This window comes from Bufo gargarizans, chromosome 5, assembly GCF_014858855.1.
Source record: "Bufo gargarizans isolate SCDJY-AF-19 chromosome 5, ASM1485885v1, whole genome shotgun sequence".
In the NCBI taxonomy this organism is placed as follows: domain Eukaryota; kingdom Metazoa; phylum Chordata; class Amphibia; order Anura; family Bufonidae; genus Bufo; species Bufo gargarizans.
In genome coordinates this window covers 212,379,140-212,398,122 of record NC_058084.1, presented here as the reverse complement: position 1 = coordinate 212,398,122, position 18,983 = coordinate 212,379,140, and the positions used below count along the sequence as shown (strand labels likewise).

The 18,983-nt window shown below is 42.9% G+C and overlaps 1 protein-coding gene across 1 annotated transcript in view; it reads right to left on the bottom strand.

The window, feature by feature from the left end:
* AOAH (acyloxyacyl hydrolase) overlaps positions 1-18,983 on the bottom strand; it is a 170,954-nt gene that overhangs the window by 70,133 nt on the left and 81,838 nt on the right. Inside the window, exons 9-10 of the mRNA XM_044293042.1 lie at positions 9,671-9,719; positions 6,134-6,182 (exon numbers count right to left, since the gene is read on the bottom strand). Of these exons, the coding sequence (XP_044148977.1) occupies positions 6,134-6,182; positions 9,671-9,719 (98 nt within the window). The remainder of the gene's footprint in view (positions 1-6,133; positions 6,183-9,670; positions 9,720-18,983) is intronic.

Sequence of the window (18,983 nt, the reverse complement as noted above, 5' to 3'; positions counted from 1 at the left end):
CAGCGGACAGATGTAATAAAATGCGGAAGTTACCTTAGGATGTTGATTAGATAACGTAACCCGGCCTCTCAGGATATGGCCATCCACTGGTTAAAGTCCACTTAGTGACAAGAAAATGCATGTCACAGATAGGAACATGAAATCAGCTCATGTCTAGGCGTCATATAATAAAATTTACTCACTGTTGGTGGTGAATCCCTCAGGTAAAGTGGATGTCCTTGCCCTCCCAGGGTCCAATAGTTAATCACTAAAACTGGCCATATTTATACTAAATGCCTAATTGATAAATGGCATTACCTGTCTTAGGGCGGTCCCTCCGGAGCGTATATTCATATTGCCGCCATGGATACGATCTGTGCTGCAGTCAAAGCGGCGTGCGTTCCACTGTGGAACGCTCGCCGCCGAACATCCGGTTTCACCGTCCGGATGTGACGTCAGGGAGCCATGCGTTCCACTCTGGAACGCAGGCTGATCCCCGACCAATACAGCGCAAACCAAGCGCTTAGATGTGGCGTCATCAAAGTAGGCCCTGCGCTCCAAGCTGGAACGCATAGGGCCAAGTAAATATAGAAAGATTATCAAGGATCTAGACCTAACCGATACACATTTATAAAATAACAGAGGCTAGATAGCTCATGGGTGAAAACACACTATGAGTCACTGCCAGTCAGGCGATATTTAGAGATAAATTAAGCAGCAGATAGAAATCAGCTACACAGGTCGATGATAATAGATTTATCTGAATGAATATACAAGGAGGGATATAGAGAAACCCTAAAGACCTTTCCAGCGCGTAAATCAATAAATGGCCATTGTGAGGACAAAACGTTTATACAATAGTGGATATAAATCTAAAGATAGAGAGATAGTTAAACCAGTGAAACGGTTCATATTCACTGTTCACGATACTACATTTAGTGGGTACTTCACGCACCCGGCCCAGTTTCCATGGACAATACAGTCAACCCGAGCTCATATGTAGCCGGGATAGAGGACAGGGGTGGGGAAAAAAGGGGGAAGGGTAGGATGGGGAAAGAAAGGAAATAGGAACGTGGCAGGCAAAGGCCAGAGGGCCTAAAGGAAAAATAGGCTACAAAAAACAGGAGAAAGTCAGTCTTTCATTCAGACCGAGGGGGGATTGGGACCGGAGTCTATGGATCCATTCACTTTCCTTTTGTAGGATCCTCCTGTCCCAATCCCCTCCTCGTGGTGATGGATGTATTATTTCAAGCACCGTGAACCGAAGGCATGCGGGATCGCCCCCATGATGATCGTTCACATGTGTCGCTACCGGAGTGATCTCCTTGTTTTTAACATCATTGATGTGTTCTAGGATACGTCTTCTAAGTTCTCTGATGGTCTTACCAACGTAGTCAAGGGGGCAAGTGCACTGGCATAAATACACAAGTTCCCTAGAGCTACAATTAATGAAGTCGCGTATCTGAAAAATCTGACCTAGCGTGGATCCTGTAATGGTTTTGGCCGTGTTCAAGAATGCACAGGCCTTACAGCCACCACATTTATATACACCAACTGGTCTACGGTCCAACCAGGTACCCACTCTGACCGGTGTTGTAAAATGACTGGCCACCAAGCGATCCTTGAGGCTTCTGCCCCGTCGATAGGACACGGAGGGTCGTTCGGTCACGACCTGATGGAGATCGGGGTCCATCCTCAAGATAGGCCAGTATTTATTTAGGATTTTTCTGCTATCCGGATTAGCGGTATCAAAGTTTGAGATGATTCTCAACGGTTGGGGACTGTCTGTTGTCCTCATTTTAGGACTAAGTAGATCCTTACGCTCTCTGGTCCGTGCGTGCTTAAAGGCTTCCCTAAGGACCGGTTGTGGGTAGCCCCTAGCTGTGAATCGGTCTTCAAGAACCTTAGCCTCCCTAAAGAATGCTTCATCACTGGAGCAGTTCCTCCGTACCCGGAGATACTGTCCCCTGGGAATGCCCCGTTTAAGGGAAGGAGGGTGGTGACTGCTCCAGTGAAGAAGAGAATTAGTTGCAGTTGTTTTCCTGTGTATATTGGTTGATAAACGATCCCCCACTATTGTTACCTTGACGTCAAGAAAGGTAATAGTCGACGGATCGTATTCAAAGGTAAAGTGGAGTCCAATGTCGTTCACGTTCAGGTCCGAGACAAAGCGTTTAAATTCACAGGAGTCGCCCTTCCAGACGACGAAAACGTCGTCTATATAGCGGGTCTATAGCTGGATATTTTTGGACCACCAGACGTCGCGGTCTGGAAAGACATGAGTATCCTCCCACCAGCCCAGGAAGAGGTTTGCGTAAGTGGGGGCACAAGGACTGCCCATCGCCGTCCCCCTGAGCTGGTGGTAGAATTTAGAGTTAAAGAGAAAGAAGTTATGAGTAAGGGTATACTCAAGTAACCTAATAATAAAAGCATTATGTGAGTTAAATTGAATGCCCCTGGCGCATAAAAAGTACTCAATAGCCCTAAGGCCATGTTGATGCGGAATAGAGCTATACAGTGACTCAACGTCAATGCTGCATAACATGCACTCAGGGTCAAGGGTTAGGGCATCAATTTTGTTGAGGAAGTCCATTGTGTCCCTCGTATATGCTGGGAGGAAACAACGAACTCCCTCAACACCTTGTCCAGATATATCCCACAATTCTGGGTAAGTGAATTAATGCCTGACACAATGGGACGACCCTTAAGCGGGCTAGTCCCCTTGTGGATCTTCGGGAGCCCATAGAAGGTCGCAATCAGGGGTTTATTCGGTAGGAGAAATTCAAATTCCGATGGCCCGATCACTTGGTTCTCCAAACCGAGCAATAGGATCTGTTTAAGCTCGGCTGAAAATATCTGGGTCGGATTGGAGGGTAGAATTCTGTAACCCTCCTTGTCCTTCAACAACTCCAAGCACATATGCATATAGGTCTCGTTCTCAAGTACCACCAAATTCCCGCCTTTATCTGAAGGTTTTATTATGATGCTGTGATCCTGTTCCAGAGATCGTAAAGCCTTCATCTCTGGGATAGAGAGATTGAAGGCCTTAGGGCCTCGTTGATTAAGGTCTTCAAGGTCACGTATCACCATCTGCAGAAAAATATCTACGTATTCATAGTTGGCGGGTGGTGGCATTTTCTTACTCTTAAGTCTCAGTGTGGTAAAAGGGCCTGAGCCAATAATTCGAGTGTGGTCCCTGTTAAGGTCAGTGAGGGTTTGAAGGTCATCAAAGTCATCTTCTTGGAGACCAAGTCTAATACATGTGTCTCTATTCGAGACCCTGAAAAATTTCTGCCATTTTAGTCTCCTGCAGAAGAGGTGGAGGTCCTTAGTCCAAGAAAAAAGACTGAAATTAGATGTAGGCACAAATGACAGGCCTCTCTTAAGGACCTCCACCTCAACCGGAGTGAGACTTCGTTTAGACAGGTTAATAATTTGAAGGTCTGTCACTGTCCCTTGTCCAGTCGGCCACGCAGTGGATATGGCATCACATCTTTCTCTAAAAAAGAGGATGAAGAGGGTTGAGGATTGGTCTGAGTATGGTTCTGAGTATTGGAGTAACCAGAAGGAGGTGAGGAAGAGGAGGTATTCATATACCCTGATCCTCGTGTCATTTTACATATACCCATGCTGGGTGAGAGAAATATCTTGGCAAAAGACAACTTTTCCCATTTTTTTATACAAAGTTGGCATTTGACCAAGATATTTCTCTCACCCAGCATGGGTATATGTAAAATGACACCCCAAAACACATTGCCCAACTTCTGAGTACGGCGATACCAGATGTGTAACACTTTTTTGCAGCCTAGGTGGGCAAAGGGGCCCACATTCCAAAGAGCACCTTTAGGATTTCACCGGCCATTTTTTACAGATTTTGATTTCAAACTACTTTGCACACATTAGGGCCCCTAAAATGCCAGGGCAGTATAACTACCCCACAAGTGACCCCATTTTGGAAAGAAGACACCCCAAGGTATTCCGTGAGGGGCATGGTGAGTTCCTAGAATTTTTTATTTTTTGTCACAAGTTAGTGGAATATGAGACTTTGTAAGAAAAAAATAAATAAGAAAAAATCATCATTTTCTGCTAACTTGTGACAAAAAAATAAAAAATCTAGGAACTCACCATGCCCCTCACGGAATACCTTGGGGTGTCTTCTTTCCAAAATGGGGTCACTTGTGGGGTAGTTATACTGCCCTGGCATTCTAGGGGCCCTAATGTGTGGTAAGTAGTTTGAAATCTAAATGTGTAAAAAATGACCTGTGAAATCCGAAAGGTGCTCTTTGGAATGTGTGCCCCTTTGCCCACCTAGGCGGCAAAAAAGTGTCACACATGTGGTATCGCCGTACTCAGGAGAAGTTGGGGAATGTGTTTTGGGGTGTCATTTTACATATACCCATGCTGGGTGAGAGAAATATCTTGGCAAAAGACAACTTTTCCCATTTTTTTTATACAAAGTTGGCATTTGACCAAGATATTTATCTCACCCAGCATGGGTATATGAAAAATGACACCCCAAAACACATTCCCCAACTTCTCCTGAGTACGGCGATACCACATGTGTGACACTTTTTTGCAGCCTAGATGCGCAAAGCGGCCCAAATTCCTTTTAGGAGGGCATTTTTAGAAATTTGGATCCCAGACTTCTTCTCACGCTTTCGGGCCCCTAAAATGCCAGGGCAGTATAAATACCCCACATGTGACCGCATTTTGGAAAGAAGACACCCCAAGGTATTCAATGAGGGGCATGGCGAGTTCATAGAATTATTTTTTTTTTTGGTACAAGTTAGCGGAAATTGATTTTTTGGTATTTTCTCACAAAGTCTCCCTTTCCGCTAACTTGGGACAAAAATTTAAATCTTTCATGGACTCAATATGCCCCTCAGCGAATACCTTGGGGTGTCCTGTCGACATCAAAGGCTGGTTTTTTGTGCCATGGGATTATCTATTTTTGTCTCTTTTTTTTCCTTTGGATCCATTTGCCTTCCTGGGGACTCCAGGCATCCCTACGTGGAAGAGCTCGTATCCCTGGCTGCATGACCACCCACCTCTGGGGTTTGCAATACCCCTCTTCAAGCCCACAGTAGCATTGTGCCTATTATATGCACAACATGACAAGGTGAGCCTCCTTTTGGAGTGATTTATGTACATTTTACCTGATTTTATTACCCTATGGTGCGCCTATTTTGTTTTTCATAGAGAAACATCACTTGTTATACTGATAATTCAATAAATATCATAACAGTAGGCCTCATTTATTACTTAGTGCTATATCCAATCTAAGCCCTACCGTGTGCTTAAACTGGCCACATGTGAGGTATTGCTGTACCCTGGAGAATTAGGTGAACAAATTATGTGGAGTATGCCTCCAGTAGCATAAGCTGCACACATAATATTGGGCATTGAAATAACATATCTGCAAAAAATTATAATTTTCAATATGCACCAACCGCTGCAAATATTTTTTGAAACTATTTACTATGTAAACTTTGTGGATGCAAAAATCCTCCATGTGAACATACCCTAAAAACCACAATAAATATGCCATGTATGGGACCCAGTCTGGCAAGTTTAGGGTCCACATTTATGGCATATGTGTCCTGATACTTTATTCAAAAAATAACTACCAAGAGGAAGAGTCAGCTTACACTGCTTTTTATCTTTCACAGTATATCAGTGAAAATCAATTGGACACTAGATGAAGTATGGTGGTTTAATAGAGGAAGTTGAATGGCTATAGTTTCACATTAACTGCAAACATGGTACATGCCCATAAATGGCTGCATTATTATTATACCTTTTTGATTTCCTGCTTGTAGCTGAATTATCAAAAAAGTTAGCAAAGTTAAAAAAATGTATTCTGTAAAGTTGTTTGCTGCATAAATATATGAAAACTGAGCAACTTGGTTTGCATTGGGACTCCAATATACCTAGAGGATTGTTTTTTTTCCATGTAGCTAGAGAACGCATAATGGTCCTTTTAGATTTATTTAGCTAGGGACACAATGAGCCTCTACCATAGAAAGAAAATTACCACTAACTGAACGTGATATACTATATACAGTTTAGTAGAATCATCACATAAAGCAATATCATTTTGTATATACAGTATGCTATAAAAATAAGCCCACAAATATATAAAATATACAATAACCTTCACAGAATTTTTTCTCATATGGGAGTCCATCTTCTGGGTCAAATCCCTTGAAAATAAAAAGATTAAAAAATCTGATTGTTTCATTGGGTTCAGCAGGATGGAATTAACAATTTGGTCAGAAAATTGTGTAAGCCTTGGGTGACATGGTGAAGTCGCCTGAAAAAATGCTCCCCTGCAGAATCTTATCACTACCACCTTTTTTATTATTTGTAATTTAGAAAAATATAATGTGGTATTCACTTTTCCAATGTACCATTTACAATGGACCATATGACGTAAGTGAGCATGGTACTGAGTAATGGTGACATTTTTTTAATCATTTTTAGGACCAATATCACCAGATAGCACAAAGCCTATCCGGTCTTTTTCCAGTTGGCTTATTGGGTATGTTAAAGCTATCCCTGGGACCCCCTCTGTTCATGAGAAATGAATGGAGTGGTGGGTCGGGCATGTGCACAGCCACTCCATTCATTTCTGGTGGAGGTCTGGAGATAGCCGAGTACAGTTCTTGGATTTCTCAAACACTACCATAGAAATAAATAGAGCTGCTGTGCGCATGTAAGACCAGCCAATCCGTTCATTTCAAGGGGATCCAGAAGGTACGGGGGCCCCATTCTTGTGATCAGTGGGGGTCCTACCACTAGGATCTAATAATATCTAATAGTATCTAATAACTTAACATAACCGGAATACTGCTTTAAGACAAACTTAAAGGGAAACTGTCACCTATCTGAGGTGTGCATAAAGTAATGACAGAGGCCCTGATTCCAGTGCTCGAGTCTGTCCTGTACTGGTTTATTTGACCTAGTTTTCAGAAAATCAATGTTTATCAGCTGCAACCCTGAGTCCTTGTACTCGTGATCCGCTGGCTCTAGCTGCCCTCCTGCTGCTGATTGACAGCTTTTTCCCTTTTACTTTGCATAGGGAAAAAGTGGTCAGTTATCAGAAGATAGCCGGGGGAACCACAGCTCATAAATATTGAGGACTCCAAAGAATATGCACATGACTGACTAGACTCCAGAGCTGTTTCTCACTACTTCAAGCCGACCAGTAAGTGTCACAGTGCGGAAATCAGGGTTTGCAGTGACAGATTCCCTATAAAGTGAAACTGAATAGTCATCTTTTATTATTCATGTCATGCGTAGATCCATTTTTTTCGTGTTGTTTTTAGATCCATGAGTTAAAAATAATATGTTATCTTTAATTTATGGGTTGTCACATTTTTGGTTGATATGCACAAATGTGTTCTTTATTAATTTCTATGCAAATTATGGGTTCAATGCAGTGAGGGGCGAAGACTATCCATTCAGTGCAGCTCAGCTCTGCAGCTTTTCATACTGGCCATAACAGATGTAGGTAGGCCGTTACAGCCCCCTATTTCAATCACAACAAATCTCCCTCTCTTGACCACACAGGTACAACTTTTGTACTGTAGACCACTGAGGACAATGATTGGTGGCAGTGGTACCACAGAGAACACTGCTGAAAAAGGAGATGAGAATATGATGTTTTTTTCTTTTAGCTATTGCAGGGGTTGTCTGGGAATTCTTTATGTAATGTTTTTATTATTTTTATGAAATGTAAGTGAACATTTACAAAACAGTGATATATTGTCATATAATATTTGTATAATAGCTGGTCAACAGTACAGTTCATCTTTTACATGAAGGACGAAACTGTCTGTAATAGAAGTGTACATGGTTGTACCAAATTTCTGGCTTGCCCAAAAGTAGTTAGCGGTAGAAAGGGTAATACAATGACCCCCAAAGCCAGGATTCCCCATAGAACAAATAATTATAAGGTGTGAAAAATGGGATAATATAAAACCACACCTAGTCAATTTTTTTAGGGTTTACTATCCCCCAACTCTCCCAAAGCCACATCAATAACAGTCACTTTCAAATTACAATCCAGTGGAATCATCACTCTGAGAAATACAGACCCAAAAGGGCTAATCCATAAACTTTGAAAGTTGCAGTCTCTATTCAAAAGAACCTTCCACTGGGACTGATAGATCTATTAGTGCGGGTCTCCACCTGGGCCTCATTGACACCAGAACTACCACAAACAACTTACCAGGCATGCTCAACCTGTGGCCCTCCAGCTGTTGCAAAACTACAACTCCCAGCATGCCCTAACAGCCTACAGCTATCAGCCTACAGCAGGGCATTGCGGGAGTTGTAGTTTTACAACAGCTGGAGGGCCGCAGGTTGAGCATTCCTGACTTAGCTGAAAAAACAAAACAAATCTAAACCAGTAAAGTAGTGAACTAATGGCCAATCTAGTTTGGATCTCTCCTGTCCATCTCATTATACAGATGCACAAGAGGGTTTGATCACCCCTACTGCCTCATCAAGGCACAGGGCAGAGGACAATCAAGGGCACTATACAAATACAGGGACACCTGTATTCAGCACAGATCACCAGTAGCGATGAGCGGCAGGGGCAATTTTCGAATTCGTGATATTTCGCGAATATTTGGGTGAATATTCACCACATATTCGAGAATTTGCGAACTCTTGCTCTCCAGGCATTATTTTCTTGATTGTGAAAATTCACATAAAAAATTTGCATGAACAGGAATTAAAAAAAAACACGAATATTCGCAATTCAGAATATATTTTGCGATATTCGAAATATTCGCAAATTCTCAAAGTGCTGATATTCGCGATTAAAATTCACAATTCGAATATTCGTGATCAACACTAATCACCAGTAGGCCTGGGCATGCACAATACAATACTGACTGTGGGCAGGGGCATCGATGAAGGCAGCGTGGGAGCGTGGGATTTCAGGCGCAGAGGACAGTGAAGTCAGGAGTATACTAGGCTGACTTACAGCCAGACAGGGGAGGAGCTATCGCCTAGTAATGCCTGGGAGCCCGGGGACTTGGAGCAATAGACAACTCTTGCAAGTTTGATGTGTATATGGCTTTAAAGTTCATTTTTGGACCATCAGAGCAGCAGACAAGGCAATAAAAGGTACCATTTGTGAACTGTATTTGTGACGACAGTGTAATTTGATCAGTTGTACATCAGTAAAAGACTCCATTTAAAGTATGCTCCAGAGATTGAATATAAAGGGAGATACTATAGTTATATAAGTTAGTGATTGGGTATTATCCACTCCCATGAATGTATTTTTTATGTCATCATAGCAGAATACTCAGAGCCCATAGGGGACTGGTGGGCCTTTTAGCAATGGAAATACCTCGATAAGGAGCCCTTGTCCGAGAGTTCTAATTATCTGTGAGGCAGGGGCAGCTTAGATACAATAGTCTCCAAAAATATATATAAAACCTGATGCTTGAAACTAGTTGTAGTATACGGCTCCATACAAATGTATGATTATGAAAATGCTACCCTGGCTAGGTGCTAGGACAGCAAGCGTGCAAATCAGTATTTTCCATATTGTACTTATTAGAGTGAGAGAAAATATAAACCTCATTCAAACGCATGTTCATTTCATGTAAAGTATCATATGCAGATCATTTCCATCCATAATAAGAGTGTTATATAATTGTACTAAACTCACCCATATTCCATTGCAATTTGAATCCTGTAGAGCATCCCAGTCTTTGGGGCTAAATGAGATGATAAAAAAACACATCTATTAATCATTATTTCAGCTCAATGCTCCTTTGTGTTGCTTATGTGAGACATTATAGTTACTGACGACAGTTCTTTCCTTGTCCCTGCTGAATCAGAGTCCATTTCTGAAATCAGTGATTAGCATAATAAACCTATGAAATCTGACCATCTGCTGTATAGTTGAATTGCCCCTGGCTTGTCATTCAAATCATGTATTGTAATAAAAGAAAAATGATAAAAGCATTTCTACAAAACATTACAATTATTATAATACTGAATAAACCCGGAGCAGCTCCATAGTACACTTATTTTCTGAAAAACTATGCAAGACATAAGCATTGTGGACAGAGTCAATTTTGATGAGTTGAACATTTTTTTATAAGATAGCATTAAACCTCTTATATATGGCAAAAGTCATTTTGAAAAACAATTTGCAAGCATGAAAATCATATGGATCTGCACAATTTGACCATAAAGAAGACTCTCACCTAAAATAATAAATAATATGTATGCCTTTCCTTTTTTTTTGGTCCTGCACTCTGCTTCATAAGTTTCTTGCATTTAAGGGGTTTTCTGGGTGTTTAATACTGATGACCTATCCTCAGTATATTAAAGTAAATAATGTGGAGAGCAGCACTGCTGACTCTTTTAGGTATGCAACAGCCCATCCATGGCACCGGATCCACAGTAATCCATATGTAAGTATTCAAATAGAAGTTGACGACAGCATATTCATCTAAACGTCCTTTACTAGTCGTTACTCCATGAACAAGAAGGACAATAAAAAGCAGCGTTTCCACTACACAGCTTGATAAAGACTACTGTGTAGTCGAAACGTTGCTGCTTTTTATTGGCCTTCTTGTACATTGTTCATGGAGTAATGACTAATAAAGGACATTTGGATGAATATGCTGCCGTCAACTTCTATTTGAATACTATCCTCAGTATATGTCATCAATATCTGAACAGTGGGGCTCTCACCCGGCAGCACCACCAATCAGCTGTTTGAGGAGGCCGCAGCGCTATGGTGAGCTCCTTGCAGGTCACCAAACACAGTGGCCTCCATAGTGGCTGTGCTTGGTATTGCAGCTCAGGCTCATTCACTTGAAAGTGGTGACTAGGCCACATGACTGAAGAACAAGACATCACTAGACTAGCAAGAGGCCGCAGTGATTACTAGAGCGCTGTGGTCTCCTCAAATATGTGATCAGCGTTGGTCCTGATTCCCGGCACCCCTGCCAATCTGATATTGGTGACCTATATCAACCCTGTTAATAACCCCTTTAACCTTATGCCTGGTTCATATGTGATATGGAACCGCTTCAGTTCTGACATGCTGTTTTGGTCAGTCTCTTTGAAAAGTGACTTGTTTAAAAAATGGGTATTTTAAATATTTCCTTTTACCTTAACATGACACATTGCATATTATCTTGCTTCGGAAATTCATCCTGTATATTGTTAAAGTAGATCTTCTGCAAAATGATTCATGCCGTCTCCACATTATCGTAATGAAGAACACAATGTGCTCTGATGAACCTGTCCTTGGACCATAATACCATCATTCTGGGTGAGTAATCTTCAAGTAGAGCCATGTTATATCTGGATTCTAGAGCTGCTCATAATGCAGAGTAAGGACAAGTGCTCATCCCATATATCTCATGCGTTGTATAGAGCACTATAGGACACGTTCATTTAATTATGAAATAATTCATAATAATTCCATAATAATTAAATAATTATTTTTTTTCTCCTAGGCTTTACACTATATCACTCACATTATATAATTTGCCATATATCATTCGCACTATATCATTAACATTCACACTATTTAATTTACATTATAGCATTCACATTCACACTATACCATTTACATTTGTTGCTTGTTAAAAACATACCAAAATTATAGTCATAAATCAATCTCGTTCATACGCAAATACTTTACATACTGTATTGAAAATAGGACCAGGCACTCAAATATGGAACTCCCTAAAATGGCAATATAAAAAATTAATAAAATAGCAAATATCATTAAATGCACACAATAACAGCAATAAATAAATAAAATCGCATTATTACACAATAGCAGCAATGGATAATGCATATAAGACCACAATCAATTGATGTACATCAATAAAATTGGTCTCCTTTTGTCAATGGGCCTTGCCTATATATTATATGTTATATATATATAATTTTAGTTCCATATAATGTGGGAATACATTTGTTGAGGGTATGAATAATAGTTGCAAGATAAGTGAATTATTGCCCTTGCTGGATGAACGGTTGCATATTAAACATTATGGATGTTGACTGGCTTTATCACGGAATATGAGTTTGTTTTGAATTAAATTTTATATTAAATATTATCTGTATTGTATTTAAGCAGCAATAGCATATAAAACACAATGGGGAAAAAAACGCAAACGCACAGAAACCGCATTATCAAGGAAACATTCAAATATTGGAAAATCCGGGTCTTCTATACCTCTTTGGGATGATGTGATTCCGGTTCGGATTTTAGCGTCTGCCATAATCCAATATAAAAGGATGTGGGGAAACATTTCAAGGTTACTGTAACGGACCGTTTCAGCAGACAAGGGGTTAAAATCCATTTAGGCGATATGCCCCTTTCTAAGACACAGGCACAGCTACTGCAGAACACCAAACTCCCGAACTGAATACAAAATAGCACTCCAAACTGGAACCTCGCGAATAGCTGCTAGCAGACAAACAGGAAAAGCATACAATCAGCTTACACTCCTGGCAATCAGTCTCTAACAGCATACAGGGAATCCCCCCAATAACGAGACAAGGCTCCGTGTTGAGGGTCAAGCAGTGGTCTGACGTGCTGGCACACCCAGCCTGGTTTTTATTACAGTTGTTGCAAATACAGTACAGATACAACACATCCCCACAAATGCATCATGGTTTCCTCCTCTCTGTCCCGGAGACAACTGAGAAGTAATCCAATTATCTCTCAGGACAAAGGGAAATCGCCAATACACATGTGGAGACAACAGGACAGACATCACCATTTAAACACACAATGGGACAATAGAGACACACCCAGCATATTCCTCCCTTCTGTCTATCCACCCAACTATCTCCCAAGCTGACAAGTTATACTTATTATAAATTGTTACAACTTTGTGAGTTTACATTGTCCATACATATAACTTACATCAATTTAAACAGTATAACTTGGGGACAAACCTATCCAAAATTCACTTGAATAGGTTCAGGGGTTTAAGAGTTAGTATAGGCCATAATCCTGAGGCAAGAGGCTTTTAAACAGCCCCCTCCAAAACACCGTGGCGAGGTTGGTTTTGCCACACATCTCTTCCCCCCAGGGAAGACTAACCAGATACCTGACTTCACGCCGGTCGGTACCTGAGTTAGTCTGGCAGGCCACCCACAACCAAATACTGGACCTGTTGAATTTAGTAGCTTGTCTCTGTCCAGTGAATCCACCAAGGTTATATTGGTAGCTGGTACTCCTGGTCTCTGAGTTGCTCCCTGGCTTGGAGTGAAGGTTGCTTTGTGGGCAGGGATCAGCGGTACTCTGCCCTGGTACCAGCGCTACCATGGAAGAATCCTGGTTGGAGTCTGGTTGTTGGAGGGGGAAACCGACTGTCTCCCCTTTGGCTAAACAGCCCTGTTGCTGGGGGACAGGACCGACTGTCCCTACCCCCTGTGCTGTACGTGCAGAGACCACGGTCCCATCTGCACTGTTGTGGGGCTTACTGTCTCCCCCTGGTGCGTTAAGCTGCCGTTGGGGAGAGGGGGTAACGAGCTCCTCTCCCATACATACTTCCAGCCGCTGGGGAGGGCGACCGACCGCCTCTGCTCCCAATACAGTGTCCTGCTGCTGGGGAAAGGAGACTGGGCTCTCTATTCCCTGTGGGACACTCTGCCGCTGGGGGACAGGACTGACTGTCTCTGCCCCCTGTAACTCTGCCTGCCGCTGGGGAATGGAGACTGGGCTCCCAATTCCCTGTAAATCACCCAGCCGCTGGGGAATGGAGACTGGGCTCCCAATTCCCTGCAATTCACACGACCAATAGGGAGAGGGGGTAATAAGCTCCTCTCCCATACATACTTCCATACTCTGTGGAGGGAGACCGACTGTCTCTGCTCCCAATACAGTGTCCTGCTGCTGGGGAAAGGAGACTGGGCTCTCTATTCCCTGCTGGACACTCTGCCGCTGGGGAATGGAGACTGGGCTCCCAATTCCTGGCACATCACTCGGCTGCTGGGGAATGGAGACTGGGCTCCCAATTCCCAAAAAATTATGCTGCTGCTGGGGGGCAGGAACAACTACCTCTGCCCCCTGTAACTCAGTCTGCCGCTCGGGAGGGAGGACGCTGCTCTCATCTCCCTGCATTTCACACTGCCGCTGGGAATGGAGACTGGGCTCCAAATTCCCTGCAGGACTGGTGAAGAGACCTCGGTCCCATCTCCACCGGCCACCTGGGGTTCTTCCCAGTAACACTCCACAATATCTGCCCAGCTGAATGGGTCTGGATCCGGGTCTGTCATCTTGCTGTCCTGCTGAGCCTTCCCAATGGAGTGGAAGAGATCTCGGTAGTCCTTCTCCAATTCCCACTCCAGGGTTGCTAGGTGAGCCAGGTCTTGCTCTACCTCATGGGGGTCATCCCACTCATGCCTAGCCTCCCTCTCATAGAAAATGTCCTGAAGTCTGGACTGTGCAGGGCTCCCGAAGTCAGGTTCTGCAAAGGACTCCCATAACAAGCCAGGACCATCAAACTCCTCTCCCTCTGGCTTGTCATGTTCGGCTGTCCAGGGTATATACTGTGCCATATACCACCAGAGCGCCTGGTAGGCATCCTCCAGCCATAGCTCCTGCCATACCCGGTGCTCTAGTTCCTTCACCCATTCCTCCAGGTGCTGCTCTCCCAGGAAGGGCATCCGCAGGGCCACTTGCTTCTGCAACCGCTGCTCTTCACTGGGGAGACTCTCACCCCGCTGGTATTGTACATTATCCAGGGCCTGGTACCAGATGCCTTTCCTTAATGCATCCTGGCCATCCAGGTCCTCCTCCTCGTATAACACTGCTGGTTACATCCTGCAGCTGTCTGGGTCGCTGTACTGGGACATGTGTTGCCCTTAAATTGTAGAATCCACAGAAATGGTGTCTCCTGTAGCTGTCCTTCTGGCTGTAGGAACGATCCCGCAGCTTGCCACCAATTGTAACGGACCGTTTCAGCAGACAAGGGGTTAAAATCCGTTTAGGCGATATGCCCCTTTCTGAGAGACAGGCACAGCTTCTGCAGAACACCAAACTCCCAAAGTGGATACAAAATAGCACTCCAAACTGGAACCTCGCAAATAGCTGCTAGCAGACGAACAGGAAAAGCATACAATCAGCTTTCACTCCTGGCAATCAGTCTCTAACAGCATACAGGGAATCCCCCCAATAACGAGACAAGGCTCCATGTTGAGGGTCAAGCAGTGGTCTGACGTGCTGGCACACCCAGCCTGGTTTTTATTACAGTTGTTGCAAATACAGTACAGATACAACACATCCCCACAATGCATCATGGTTTCCTCCTCTCTGTCCCGGAGACAACTGAGAAGTAATCCAATTATCTCTCAGGACAAAGGGAAATCGCCAATACACATGTGGAGACAACAGGACAGACATCACCATTTAAACACACAATGGGACAATAGAGACACACCCAGCATATTCCTCCCCTCTGTCTATCCACCCAACTATCTCCCAAGCTGACAAGTTATACTTATTATAAATTGTTACAACTTTGTGAGTTTACATTGTCCATACATATAACTTACATCAATTTAAACAGTATAACTTGGGGACAAACCTATCCAAAATTCACTTGAATAGGTTCAGGGGTTTAAAAGTTAGTATGGGCCAAAATCCTGAGGCAAGAGGCTTTTAAACAGCCCTCTCCAAAACGCCGTGGCGAGGTTGGTTTCACCAAAGTTACCACTGAGGAAGGGTTTAAAAAATAAAAATAAAATGAAACGCGTATGGTTTATACCTTGTACCGGCATGCTGGGTGTACTGTCTTCTTTGTTAATGTGTGTGTTCATATGTGTGCCTACAGCGCCATCTAGTGACCTTTATATCGTCTGCCTTGTTAAACTATGCATATTCATTAGGTCACCTGACTTCCTGCTCACAGTGCTTTGTGGGAAAGAGACAGGCACCTTCCTCCTTTTCCCTTCATCTCATGGAAGGAGCAGCTGCACTTTGTTTGTCTTTTACTAAAGCATCGTCGGTAAGGGATTTATTAATGTTTTTGAATAGGTTTTGTGTACATTGTGCTGTACATTCAGTTATTGTATGTTCATTTTCCTATAGTTTACCTTATCTACTGCCAGTTAATAAAAACCACAGACTACAGAAACAAGTCTCATCTTATTAACTAGTAAAATGGTGATATCTGCCTGTTGAATTGCATATAGACCCCGGGGGTACATGTTGTGAGAACAGGACACTGGGATAGTAATTTCCCTGGACTTTAAGCTCAACGGCTGTGTTAGAGACCGGCGATCACTGAAGGAACCTTCGCCCAAAAGCTCCGGTCATATGAGCTTTAACAAGTCACGTGAGCGGACATTTAGTTGTCGTCTGGTTCATTGCGAACATTTCAAGTTCCCGTAAGGATAAGAAGACACCGGCTGCGTTAATAGGTGGGACAATGGAGGACATGTCCTCCACCTTGATACACTATCGCACTGTGTCTATTCGATACCCTAAGTTCCTGTGATTATTTGCTTACGTTTTGTTTGCCTGAAACCTTTGGTAGGAGCATTATACAGGACTGACCACCCTATTGAAGCTGAACGCAACCATTTGAAAGGGTGATATCAGCAAGTAATATACCAATATATGAATTGCGGTTCTACATTTTAACATATTTGGACCTTCTGATGTACATCAATTGATTGTGGTCTTATATGCCTTATCCATTGCTGCTATTGTGTAATTAATGTGATTTTATTTATTTATTTATTGCTGTTATTGTGTGCATTTCATGATATTTGCTATTTTATTAATTTTTTACACTGCCTTTTTAGGGAGTAAAACCTCCATTAAACAGATATTTCATCTGATTCCATATTTGAGTGCCTGGTCCTATTTTCAATACTATATTTCTTGCTTTCTGTGACTGGGTGGGTCACAAAGGCCAAGAGCACCTTATCCTGATTACTCAGCTGTAGCTATCCACAGTCATTTTGTTTGACTTTACATACTGTACCCACACTAAATTCCATGGACTGTGGCATGGATAATACAGTAACTGCAATTTGGCGTTGTAATGAAAAGCAGGAAGTGCTCAACCGCATATGCAGTGGCGCATCTATACCGGGGGGGGCGGGGGGGGGCAGATCCTGCACTTGTGGTCCGCTGCTAATGGCAATCCCCAGCAAAAATACATACAATGGAGGATGCCCGCAGCAGAGCACAAGTACCACAATAGACATCCTACACAGGATAGCAAATGTGTGGATGTGATAAACAATAAAACAAAATAACAATAACTTTTACAAAGACAGGTGCACTCTGCGGTCTTACTGAACCCTCATACTGATGTAAAATTGAGAGATTAGCCAACATATCCTACTGTGGAGAACATGCCTGAGCCCGAGCACCGCGCCAAGGTTTCTGAAGTAGCTCGGGACCTAACGCTAAACCTACCTGTGTCGTATGGGCAATACCAGGGGCCAGTGGGCAAATTACAGGAGCGTAAGGTCCGACTCACAGCAAACTCCCAGTTACCTCCAGCATGCAGCCATGCTTACAATGGGAGGAGGGAGAGAGCTTTGAGCCCCACCCAAGACTGGCTCATGGTATTGCCCATATAGCACAGGTAGGTTTAACGTTAGGTCCCAAGCTACTTAAAAAACCTTGGCGCTGTGCTCAGGCTCAGACATGTCCTCCACAGTAGGATATGTTGGATAATCATCCGTATGAGGGTTCAGTAATACCGCAGAGTGCATCTGTCTTTGTAAAAGTTATTGTTATTTTGTTTTATTGTTTATCACATCCACACATTTGCTATCCTGTGTAGGATGTCTATTGTGGTACTTGTGGTCCACCACGGGCATCCTCCATTGTATGCATTTTGGCTGGGGATTGCCATTAGCAGCGGACCACAAGTGCAGGATCTGCCCCCCCCGCTATAGATGCACCACTGCATATGGGGTTGAGCACTTCCTGCTTTCCATTACCACGCCAATTTGTAGCTTAAATATAGAATTGTTTGGAGGTGTAAGGTGTAAAAACTCCTAGTCTGAATGTGCCTTTATTTCCATCTACAGGCAACATTCTGGTGCACATGTGAGGCCTGGGCTATATCAGCCAGTCTTGGATGGGGCTCAAAGCTCTCTTTCTGCTCCCATTGTAAGCATGGCTGCATGCTGGAGGTAACTGAGTTTGCTGTGAGTCGGACCTGTAATTTGCCCACTGGCTCCTGGTATTGCCCATACGGCACAGGTAGGTTTAGCGTTAGGTCTCGAGCTACTTGAGAAACCTTGGCTCGGTGCTCGGGCTCAGACATGTCCTCCACAGTATGATATGTTGGCTAATCTCTCAATTTTACATCTGTATGAGGGTTTAGTAAGACCGCAGAGTGCACCTGTCTTTGTAAAAGTTATTGTTATTTTGGATGATACAGTAACCAACCGCATGGCAAATCCACTTCTTCAATCCTAAAGGGAACCTAGCAGTATGTTATACAGTAGTATTTGCTGAGCAATTTGATATACAGTTTTGTGGGAAAAGATTCAATATAACCAGTGTCTCTTTCTTTGAAGTCAAGTAGGCGGTCCTATCAGTGACTGACAGCCTTCCCTCTATTACTCTGACTACAGACATAGCTGTAAATCACTGATAGGTCCGCCTCCTTTTACTTCAAAGCCCATAATTAGCAGGAATTTAAATGAATGAAATGCAAATTATTCAGAATCTTATCTCATAAGATTATATCAATCTGCTCAGCTCCTTCTGCTCTATAACATTTTGCCAGTAGCTCAGACACCATGTTCAATGTGACAGGTTTCCTTTAATGTTCTATGCAGTAAACATACTACATATCCATGCCCATTCCATAATACAATCATTGTCAAAAACAAAACAAAAAAAACACTGGGATAGAAATACCAATGCCATGGCACAGAATTTTTCAGCAGGATAATGCTTGTCCACATACAGCAAGGGTTTCCCAGGAATGTCTCCACCAAATTGCAACTCATCATTGGCC